Below are 12,245 nucleotides of genomic sequence, written 5' to 3' on the forward strand. Positions count from 1 at the left end.
TGCATTGTTCCAATCATTGTATGACCCAAACCAGCCTTATATTATGATCCTTAGTCTGGATTAAAACACAGTCAGTCCAAAACGTAAAGGCAATACAAAACGATTCACTGCTCAGTAAATCGTATTAACATTAAATACTAATTAAGTGTACATAGGCAAACACACATACATATTTGTTCAATGTTCAAGGGCTACAAATAGGCTTAAATCCTCTTCTGTATAGACTAAAATGTTATTTTTTTTTGTTATCTTAAAATATGAAATATGTTTAAGGAGATACCAAGTTCATATGTTCTTACAACAAGATAACTTATTCAAAGTTTGTATTTCACTAAAAACCTGAACATGTAAGAACCAGACCCATTGTGTTGCACATTAGAAGTGAGGATGCGAATGTGTTTTGTTTGAGCAGTTCTATTTCTTTCTCAAATGGCAGGAAGGCAAAGTGCTCAATCGTTGCTCAGCATAACAAACTATTGCAGGTGTGAAGCTTCAGAGGGAGCCGGACCTCTTACCCCCAGTTTGATGTCAGTGCCGACCCACCAACAACCTCATTTAACAAAGTAAAAGGTTAATCATAACACTTGTCGTAACAAGGAAATGAAAGTATAATCAATGCAATGCAATTGGTGCTTTGTTTCCTCTAATGATTTGCTTGCTAAGGCAAATGAGAGGCTGCTATTTCAGAGCCGCAGATCATCCCACTAACCCTCTCCCCATGCATCTCAGCAGGATAAACCACTATAATTTAAAAATTTGGCCCAGAGGGGAATGATGGACGAATAAGAACTAAGCATAATTTTGGGCCTCAAGTGGAAGGTCTTGCTTAAAATGTAGAAAAGCATTGCACAAGAAGAGGGGTGAAACAATAGTAAAGCGTTGGTTGGAGTGATGGTTGGAGGGGCTTTAGCTACATCAGTTGACATTACTGGGATGGAGAACACTGCGCGGTTATTGATGTATTCCATATCTGCTGCTTTAATGGACCTTAACACAGCAGACATCTTCATACATCAAGGCAGATGCAGACGTGAGGAACACAAGGAAGCTGTAATTTGACTTCATTCCAATAATCTCCCTGGCTGATGGATGGCAGAGCTACCAGGAGGCTCTGCACGGGAGTCAGTGTGAAACGTACCCCTGCCCTGGGTCTAGGGCAATGGCCCGTGGATGCTCCATGCCTCCAGCGATCAGTGTGGTCCGCATGTCCCCGTTAAGCTTGGCCACCTCGATCTGGTCCAGATTGCTGTCTATCCAGTACAGTTTCCCTGTGATCCAGTCCACAGCCAGGCCCTCCGGGGTGGCCAGGCCGTGCTGCACGACCACCTCAATCCCCGTCACCCCTGAAACAACGACATAAACATTACAACAACATGACTATGGACCAGTAAATGTATTCAAGAGGCAGCAGCGGTTGGTGTAGCTTCAAAGTGCTGGGAAAAAAAAACATTCTAAAGCAGAAGAGGAAGCTCAGAGACTCTTGAGGAAAGCTATTTAATATAAATAAGATTGCTTTCCACAGGCTTCAGTTAAGCATGGTAAAGAGTTTTCCCACAATATTTATAATCCGGTTGTTTACAATTATTCTCAGCTGTTGGGGCTTTTATGTGCGGCTCACAAAAGGGTGGAATAGGCATAGCTCCATGGAGGGAAATAAAGGCCAAGGAACTGTGTGAATGGTTTTCCACTCAGAAAAAACACAGAGAGGGAGAAGCCCTGATTCATCTTTTTACGAGAGGTAGATACTGTACGACAACAGCTGAAGGTTTCTGGACCCGCAGACATTTTTAAATAGGATGAGCTGAGATAAATGTCCAGGGAGCGACAATATCAACCCAATATATCAGAGCTGACTTTGTGTAAAGACAGTAGAATAAAACGGCGTTATCACCGGCAGTGTCTTTGACTTCCACTACAGCTACTGCAGCACAGATGAGCAAGACATGACTCGCTTTAGCCGATACATCACAGCAGCCTTTAGATTTATAGCAAATGTTTGTGTACATGGCAGTGCGTGTTTGTGTGTGTGTGTCTGTGTGTGTAAGTGTGCGTACCACCAGACTCAGAGAGCCTTCCCCTGTAGATCTTATCCTCCACCACGTCGGTCCAGTAAAGTAGGCTTTGATTGAAATGGAAGTCTAGTGCAATAGTGTTCCTCAGCCCCGGCACCAGCAGGCTGTAGTCCCGCTTGTGAAGGTCTATTCGTCTTATCTCGTGCCGGATTGAGAAAATGATGAAAGCCTCAAAGGGATCTGGTCATGGGGAGAGATAGGAAACGAGCAGCACATTTATTGTAACAGTAGGACCACAGGCTCACCGATGTCGTGAGTAAATTGCAAATAAACAATGTGTGACTTCATGTAGTCGAGAGTGTTTTGAACAGGCTAAAAAGCAATAACCGCTCCCTTCTTCAAAAGGAGCAAACTGGTATTCATCAATGACATTTCACACAAACATTCAGTACATCTGAGGGATATAGCTGTCAAGTATGTGCAGCATATTAACCATGTACCCAATAACTAAAATTAAGTCAAACCAAGCCATTCAGCCATACACATGAACAGAATACAGACGAGAAAGCTGCCTGCAATAATCTACAAATACACAAACACATATTCCTTGTCCAAATATTGAGAACCAATAATCATTCTATGTCGGGAAATTATTGGTATTTAAATCCGAAAAAGCTCATCAAAACTTGATGATAAAGGTCGGAGTTTATAAACAAACAAAAACAAGTGTACTCTTAGATTTCTAGACTCCTTGGACCCTAACTTGCCTCCAGGGTCCTTAAATCTTCAATAATTACCTTTCTATCCCATATTGCCAATAGTTGACTCATAATGAACATGAAGCAAACTCTCATAAAGTCTTTATTTTTCCCTACTTTCATTTAATTACCCACATTCTTTAAGCATTGTGTTGATCATTATTTGTTGTTTACAATAGTGCACATCAAAGAAAAAAACAATCAATCAAGTTAGAATTATCATCAAGCCATGCAATTAGATCTAAATTAGATTGTTTACCCAACGACCACAACACATTAACCAATGCTAGCTTAGTTTTGTGAAGAGCATTTTATCAAATTCATTGTGCTTTTGTATCATTCTATCCTGTGAGTAAATATTGTAGTTAAAAGCTTCAATAAGCTCGTCAAATTAAAACATGGTATTTTTGTATAAGCAGTGAGAGCACGGGTTAACAGAGTAAACTAAGAAAACTAAACAGCCAATAGGCCCTGATTATCTTAATCTGGGACATGTCACAGTAGGAAACTATAGGTTAAAATAATACAATTAGAAATTGTTGGAATTCCATTTAGCTGCTGTCATAGTGGATAACTTTCATACAGTCATTATCTAATGGTGCACTTTTATTGGGTGTTTTTGGCAGGTAACAAGAGCTGCTGAGTGGATTGTCGGGCCATGTAAGGACCACTTTGAGGAATTCCTGAACTCGAACAACACAGCCTTTGAGAAAGAGGGCAAACCTGGAGGAAACCTCACCCACATCCCTGGGAAAGGTCAGGAGGCTCATCAGGGGCAAGTTGCCAGAAGTGGATTAGATTCGCAGTGAGATGCTGAAGTCTCTAAACATTGTTAGGATAACTTGGCCGACACACCTCGTCATTATCGTATGGAGATTGGGGACATCACTTATGAACTGATGGAACAGGGCATCAAATTATTGAGCCATCACACCGTTCTGCCTTCCAGAGAAAAGATATAACAGGGGTCTGGAAGGTAGGCTCCATTCGATTGTTGAACCTTAGATTCAGGAGGTTCAATTAGTCTTCTGCCCTGGCTATTGAACAGTGGACTAATTATTTAGTCTCACAATGCTGCTTGAGATATCATGGAGGTTTGCTCATTCAGGCCACATGTGCTTTGTTGACTTTAAAAAGGCCTCCATCTGGGTCCTTCAGGGAGTCTTATGGGGGTTCCTGTGGAAATATGATATAAAAAATAATATACTACAAGCCATCCAGTCCATGTATAACTTAAGCGTGTGTGGAGTTTTTATTTTCAGCAGGAAGTCAAACACACTCCCTGTGGACATCGTCCTCTGACAGCGTTGTCCCTCATCACCAATCCTCTTTGTGATTTTCATGGACAGGACTTCAAGGCGCTGCCATGGGATGTGATGTGTCCGGTTTAGGGGCCTTGGAACTTCCTTTCTCCCATTTGGAGATTATGTGGTTCTGTTGCATTCATCAGACTGTGATCCTCAGTATGGACTAGAGCTCCATGTTTGTGAAGCGTCAGGAAAAAAAGCAAGAAAATGGTGAATTGCTGTCTTCTGTGTTGGGACAGAGTTTCTGCCCCAAGTGAAAAGGGAGAGGAGCTCATAGCTTTTGATTTACATGACAATCACTGTTACAACCCTCACCTATGTTCAGGAGCTTTGTGTCATGACAAAGACAATTGTGGATACAAGCCAGTGACACGGGTTCCCTCCACAGAATGGCTAAGACAAGGTGAGGAGCTAAGGAATCCGAAAGGGAGCTCAAAGTAGATATGCTCCGGAAGGAGTCAGTTAAGGTGGCTTGGACACCTGACTAAGACCTATATGCGTTTCATCTGAGGTCTCCCGGGCATATAAAACTGATAGGTGTCCCTAGGCTAGAACCAGAACCTGGTGGAATGATTATATACACAGTATCTTACTTGGCCTGGGAATGCCTCAGGTTTCCCAGGAGGAGCTGGATGAAATTACTGAGAAGAGGGATATCTGGACTACTCTGATTAAACTGCTGCCACTGCGACTCTGGTTAATCAGCAGAACATGGATGGATGGATTATATTTTGTAGAATATTCGCGAGTAGAACGGTGTTCCTGTGACCAAGCAGAGGGTACACTGAATGTTAGAGATGTGCAATGTATGGATGTCCAAAATACATTTTTCATCAAGTTATTTTAAATTATATCACAATACAGTGAAAGATTAATCACAGTTATCTGCTTCTATCAAGTCAAATCTTGAGGGGAATTGGAACAAATGCCCTTAATTTAGTTTCATATCTATTTCACTCAGCTGGCTGTTGCTCTGCTGATCCACTGTCTAGAGGACATGCTTTCACCAACACGTAGTGGAAATGTACAGTATGTGCATCGGTTACATCCAAACCAATTTGCTACCAAATGCTTTGGGAATCAACCCATTACATTTCTCACTTTCTGAAAAAGGAGATACATTTGTAAGCAGTCTCTTTTGAGAAATAACATTTGTAGGGTCTCTGAGAAGTGGCTAAATCTAATGACAAGTCCTAAAGCTGGCGACAGTGCTTGCATACTGAACTCGTTTTGCCCACTGAGGCTTAGCTCAATCAGCGAGATTATTTCCAGCACCAGAACAGCTCTGCTTCTGAGAAATGTTTGTAAAACTAAAACTCAAAATCCATCACACACAGTCGCACTTTCAAACTAATTTATCGACACACAGAATGCGCCCTGTGCATACTACACACAGGCTTTCAAATATGGGCCTTTGCGCAAAGCCTTATCTTCACAGCACTCTAGACTAAATAATACTTTAGGGAACATCGCTGTTTGCACACAAATGCAATTAAAATTGTGTCCTTGCTTCAATGACACATTTCAGTGCAGTAACCAAACTCGCTTCCCTTCTACTGGAGGGAGGATTTGCATTTGCAGGTTTTCCTAACAAATGTTTTATTACGGCGATAAGGAAAGGAAAAGGAGGTGCAGATGTGTGCTCGGCACAGCAAACAGTCCAATAACACCTCTCTCAATATAAAATTGGAATGTTTGTGTGGAATATTTGATTTATGATGAGGCTGTAGAATTCTGATTAGCTTCCTGGGAAAATAGTGTATTCTCTTCCTGCGTTAATGTACGATTAGAGCTGCAACCACCATCAATCTTGGAGTGAAATAGAGAGGCAAGTAATCAGAGCGAGGTCCATAAATCTGAATGTGACAAGCCGGCAGCACGTGTGAGTGTGTGTAACTATTGTATTTCAAGCTGTCTCATCAAATAGATTATTCAATGACGGCTTCGGAACAGCACACAGTTTTAATTTATAATATGATATTACAACGGTGAATCATTTGGTTGTAAGAGATTAGGCCTGAGGTGAACTTCTTGCTCAGCTGAATGAAGTAACAAAGCTCTGGTGGTTTGAGGAGGGAGAGCATGTTTCCTTCACTCAGCATCAGGACAGATGGAAACAGACAGGACTCATCACCCAGATGCCTCTCCAGATTTGAAACTGATTGAATTTGACCTGACAGTACTCTCAATCACCATCCATTGCTATTCCTCCAACCACCCCTGCACTTGTTCAGCAGTCAAAGAAGAACCTTACAATGCTGTAGTTTGTCTTTTCTTGTTTTCTTCACTATGGTGGGAATATTTGCTTTTAAATAACATGCAAAACTCCAGTTTTTTTGTTTTTATTAAAGGCCCCCACGAACATAGCAAGACAAACAGTCTAAGACCAAAGATTTCATCTCAGCAGCAAAGATTGTAGAGGAACTAGCAAGCCCGAGGATACAATTTAATATTACTGCCGACACAAGCTCAGAGCCGCACAGCATCAAGACAACAAACAGCATCAGTAAAACAAACATTAAAAAACCAACGTCTGTTACCTGTGCTGTGACAGCTGTCTCCGTCTGGGTCGAGCATCCATCCTGGATAACAGGAGCACTTCACTGTGGTCTTGTACTGCTCACACACCTGGCTGCACTTCAGGTGGCGGCTGCAGTAGTCGACCACCTCGCACGTCTTGTTGCTGGAGTCCAGGTGAAGCCCAGGGGGACAAGAACACACGACCCCTTTCCCCGGTGCAACGGTGCACTGGTGACTGCAGCCCCCTCGGGCTACGAGACACATATCTGGGGTGAAGGGAGAACAACGATTCTTAGAAGCAACACAAACTGGAAGAGAGGATGAGATTTAAAAAAAGAAAAAAGCATTTGAAGTTCTGCGTGTGGTGAATCTGCAAGACTGTGGTATGATACTAATTTCTAATTATTCCATGAATCTGAAATGGTTTGCTTTACAGCATAATGAAAAAAAGTTAACACACGTCAAGAACGTGCATTGTGTTTAATCTAACGAAGATGAAGGTGTTGTATAATGAGCCTGCCTATAGACAGCAGGCTGTGTGGATTCACCTGGGAATGAACGGCTTTCATATCTGTCCCTGCTTCAAAAGGGAACATAATGCACTTTTCCCTTCATAGTGATAGAGGTACAGACACGTCTTAACTTCATCCTCTTTATCTTCATCATCCTTTGATTCGTCTGCCCTGCACACCTGGTTCTTGTTTAAAGCTGCCAGGTCAAGACGGAACGGAATGAAACTGCCCTCCCTCTCTTTTCCCACTGTGATTAAGACTTTTATGTGCAAGGGCAGCATTGCACTCTCTCAGCAGGGGGGTTAGACCATGTGGGTACAGTTGTCAATGGTCGGGCTTGGATCCTGCTGAGTTGGTGGAAATCAATTAGATTCTCAAGGTCCTTCTGAACACATCCTAATTGTCTATAAGGAGGCGGAAGCCCTCTTTTCAGCCACCATAACACAGGCACTCAAGGGTCCTGTGGGCACCCCCCCCCAAGGCTTGGCTAGTGACACTCTAGAAAATGAACCTCTGTGTTTACACTGCTCATTTTAAGAGATTAGATGGCGAGAGCTGGTCACATGAGATCCATTTCTTCCCCTTTATAGGCTGATGGACAAACATTAGCCATCATGTGCTTCATGTTCTGGCACTTAAGGTCTCTGAGGCAACATATATCGGCTCCTAGTCAGGCTCTAAGCAGCTGAATGTAAAGGAGAGGAAGAGAGCATATCTTTAGTGGGAGCTACTTCAACATCCCATGATATGAGCTTATAAGATGCAGAAATGAAGTGGAAGTTAGCAGAAGGTTCTCAGCAGGTAACATGTCCTCATTGGAAGATGTAGTGTGGATATATTTCCACATTTTTACTCTAATGTACAATATGTGGAATTAGGTTAAACAGCTAAACATAGAGTTACACAGAAGATTGTGCTGCAGATTTTATTTGCAATGTTAATGAGGTTTATTTATTTACCGCTCTTTTATTTCCTCATAAAAACAACCCCACTGACTCCAGTGTTTCTATCCTTGAAGATATGACAATCAAAGGAACTCAAACACAGCTGCGGCACTGCAGCATCCAAAATGCCTGCTGGTATCGTGGAAATCTTTATTTCTGACAGGTTTTCTTTGTCTTTTCACTTCACAGGTGATTCATTGCCCAAAATATATCTTTGGAGTATCAAACACTCACCCCCTGGCGGGTTAAAAAGAAACAAGAAAAGCACTTTGGTCAGCTTGAATTTTGGTAACGACAAGTTTCTTCAAGTATCAAAACAATCTAACAATCTAATCACCCCTCTTTGGAACCTAGGTAGTGCATTCAGTCTATATGTGGAGTGAGCAGACAGATGTGTTCCTAACATTTGTCCGCTGTGTAACCTGTGAATGCTTTAATCCCTCGGTAATGATACAATTCAACCACTATAAAAAAACATTTGACAAACTTTGTAAGCCTCCGGAGAGGAAAGTTTGAATAATCCATTCTCGCACTGGCTTCCATACAAAATCCTCCGCCTCACATAAAAAAACAATCCTGCCTGACTCAGCCCACCAGTACCGGTCTGACCTCGTCCACCGCATCACAGAACCCACAGGCCTCACATGCAGGTCTGCCCCCCCTCCACCCAACCAGCCAGCAGACCAATGGGGACAGAGGATACTGTGTGGCTGCCCCCCCCCACCCACTGGAACTCTGAGATTCACAATGCCCCATCTGTGAACCTTGGCCAGCAGATGTATTATTCCCATCTAGTATTTCTATCTTCTGCTTGTTTTTAATATTATTTTTCACTCTCCTAACTTTCAATATACTTTTGATTATTGCGCTTGGAAGGCCCCTTAGTTCCAATAAACTCACTTAGGGCAACTTGCAAATGTTTTTACAGTATACAAGCTTTTTTTATTTTCTGTGAATGGCCTTCTTCATGTTTAAACATGACAATGCACTAAGTAGAGTAACGTATTGTATTGGCAATCTTACTAAGCCTGCTGACACAATCACCCTCACCCTGCATGGACAGTTGTACAAAAGCCAGGTCCCAAGATGAAAATTTATTTCCAGGTCCTTGCTTAGCCTCACATCCACATACTTTGGATCATTCCATATCTTAAAGGATCATCAAACAAAACAAAGAAAGAAAGAGATGTGACATTACCACAGATGGGTCCCTCGTCCGAGCGGTCGGCACAGTCCACTTTGCCGTTGCAGATCTTATCAGGAGTCAGGCAGACGGACGTGTTGTTTGCACAAGGGTACTTGGGCGGCTTGCAGACGGCGGACTCGCAGGACTCCTCGTCTGAGCGGTCCTCACAGTCGATGTCCCCGTCGCACACCCAGCTCTTTGTGATGCACTTGCCTGTAGAGCAGGACACATGGACACTTATTTAAGCACCTGCACAAGCTTTTACCTGATTTTCCTTATCTAACTGGTGAATTCACAGTTTCCTCACTTTGGAGTCGAAAAAAGTTGCATTTCTCACGGTTTTTTTACTGGTATCCTTGGAATAAACATTAGATAGCTAAAATTGCCAAGCTTCCTTTTCACAGGGGGCCTAAAACTCTCTCAGTTGCGTGCTAAATGTTTGACTTTATGAGAAAAAAAAACAGAAACAACTGAAGATCAATATCCCTGATGCTGAGAGCTGCGCTAGAGTCTAACTCCCTCGCCGTGCAACTTCGAAATAGGTGGAAACACACATGGGGGTTGGGGGGGGGGGGGGGGGGGGGGGGGGGGGTACAGATACCGGGATGTATCATCATTTTCACTCTCTCCCAGGTGAGGCTAGGATCACAGCATATTCCAATTTACAGTTTTTTCCATCAAAGCTACATCATAGTGTTTTGAGATCCCACTGGCTTGTGCTTGGTGCTGGATCAGTGCAAACCGACGTGGGGGGGCTGCAGCGACTACACCGGGTGTTTTTTTTTTTCAGGTATTTCTGTGTATGTGTTTGGTTTCATAATATTTTGTCAAGCTTTCCAGCAGTGCCTACAAAAATATAGTCCCATAACATTTGGGATTTAACCCTTCAAGTGCCTTGATAGTCTGGATCTGTAATGTGACGACAGCGTAGCTGCACAAAAGAAAAGGAAAAGTTCACCTTGAACGACACACACACACACACACACACACACACACACACACACACACACACACACACACACACACACACACACACACACACACACACACACAAAAATACATCTTCAGTCTGATGAGTGTGTCTATCTGAGGACAGCGGAGGAGGAGAGCCAGCTGGGTTAGATGAGAAAGGGAAAGACATCAGGAGGCTCCAAAAATAAGTTGTTCTGGGTCAGTTTATCAAACATAAACATTGTTTGTTGTTTTAAGTTGAAAATAGATTGAATATATGTATAAATTGTGTTCTAGCAAAATACAGAAAAACTCCAACTTCTAAATGTTTCATCTTTAATCCAACACCACTGCAAAACGTCAACAGATCGATCGCCTACAAACTTTTTAATTATTTTACTTAGGTAACTTTTTAATTTATGTTGTTTATGTTGCTCCTCGAGGAAGATTTATTTTAAATTATGCAAAAGTAAATCATAATCTTGATATTTATTCATTTCTTTTTTCTTTTTGTTTCAACAACTTTGTTGTGGTCCTCCATGTGTTTTTGTTTTCCAACTCAGAAATGTTAGGAATTAAAGCCTCATATAACACCATGCTGAAGCTGTTGCTTAAGGGTCACTGTGTTTGGTTTTGAAAAATACAAGATCAATTTGTTTGAATTTCATGTTTAATGAGTGGAATTTAAAGCACCTGTAATGAGTCCCAAAGTCACTTGACATCAACGACAGTAAAGGTTATTTATTGCCACTCAAACATGATCTGAAACATTTTCTGACGTCTGGAAAATAATCTCCTGTACAACAACCTCATGTTTGAAAATAAAATGGGGGGGGGGGGGGAGACGATTGCTATTCACAGTGTACACAGTGTACTGCACTAACACCAGTGCAGGCATTGTTTAAGTGTAATAGCAAGTGATCCTGATCTGTTGTGGCCCAATTTGATTAAGATACAATCCCAGCGCCAAGGAAAGGTGGAACCACTAGTCCCTACAGACCACATCACTCTCGTGCTTTATTAAATACTACAATTCACATCTTAGGGGGGGCCTGAATCTATTATTTAATTGTTTTTCTTGTGGATACAAAATAAAAATAAAGTATATAAATAGAAATATAAAAGCAGACTTTTTATTTTTCTTGTTAAGTGAACAGAGCAGTTGAGTCTTTTCAGAAACACTTTTTTTTAAACTGCTGGAAAGGGCACTCTTATTCTGGGGAGGACAGAACATACTGCACCGGGGCACAGCAGTGTGACACAGCACAATCACAGTGAATAATAATTGTGTGGTCTAACCGACCCTTCACCATGCTGCATTGCCTCCATTCTTGATAATAGCGTCGAGGGATGAGTGGAATGCCGCGGAGCTAAAAACAGAAAAGCGACTGAATCCCTCTCTGACCTTCTCCTTACAGTTGGTGAAAGAAAGCAGACGCTGGGTTTGGGGACACGGGTTGTTTCAACAGACCATTCAAACGGCTTCTTCTAATTGGTCAAACAAGCACATGCAAACTTCACCGCACGGCTCCACGGTGGAGATTAGTCAAACCTCGAGAGTCCATCGGAGAATGAAGCTTTTATGAAAAGAACGAGCCATTTGGCAGCTGGAGTTCTACGTGGTGCACAGGAGAATGTTCGTGGAATGAATAAGATGCTTTGCTCTTCTCTGAGGAAAAGACTGGAGTGAAGATTGTATTTCATTCGTTGAGAGGATCATCAGGATTTCTTTGTGAAGGGTTTGACGATAAACTACAGTTACGGCTGGGCCACAATGGAGTTATACCACTGGCCGACTGTCGGACTTTCCCCATTGGCTGCAGCTTTTGGCCCCAACAGTTTCTGGTGTTGTCAAATCAGTGACTTTGTTGCCTTCTTCAGGTCCAGGTGAGTGTTTGTGTGAAACTTGAAGCAAATCGTTCAAAACAGTCTTGAGAAATCTCAAGACGTCCGAAAAGAGTGTCGGCTTTTATCCCTCATGTGAACAAGGACAGCGTTTGTGAGAAAGTGGCAATATTAAAGTAAACACAGGAAGTAGGAGAAACACAAACAGAA

At 42.2% G+C, this 12,245-nt stretch overlaps 1 protein-coding gene across 1 annotated transcript in view; it reads right to left on the reverse strand.

Moving 5' to 3' along the window:
• Positions 1-12,245, reverse strand: part of lrp1bb (low density lipoprotein receptor-related protein 1Bb) — a 174,583-nt gene that overhangs the window by 93,866 nt on the left and 68,472 nt on the right. The window contains exons 21-24 of the mRNA XM_053439172.1: positions 9,252-9,452; positions 6,618-6,863; positions 2,055-2,252; positions 1,139-1,343 (exon numbers count right to left, since the gene is read on the reverse strand). Coding sequence (XP_053295147.1) covers positions 1,139-1,343; positions 2,055-2,252; positions 6,618-6,863; positions 9,252-9,452 — 850 coding nt within the window. The remainder of the gene's footprint in view (positions 1-1,138; positions 1,344-2,054; positions 2,253-6,617; positions 6,864-9,251; positions 9,453-12,245) is intronic.

The sequence above is a fragment of the Pleuronectes platessa genome, chromosome 14 (genome assembly GCF_947347685.1).
Source record: "Pleuronectes platessa chromosome 14, fPlePla1.1, whole genome shotgun sequence".
In the NCBI taxonomy this organism is placed as follows: Eukaryota; Metazoa; Chordata; class Actinopteri; order Pleuronectiformes; family Pleuronectidae; genus Pleuronectes; species Pleuronectes platessa.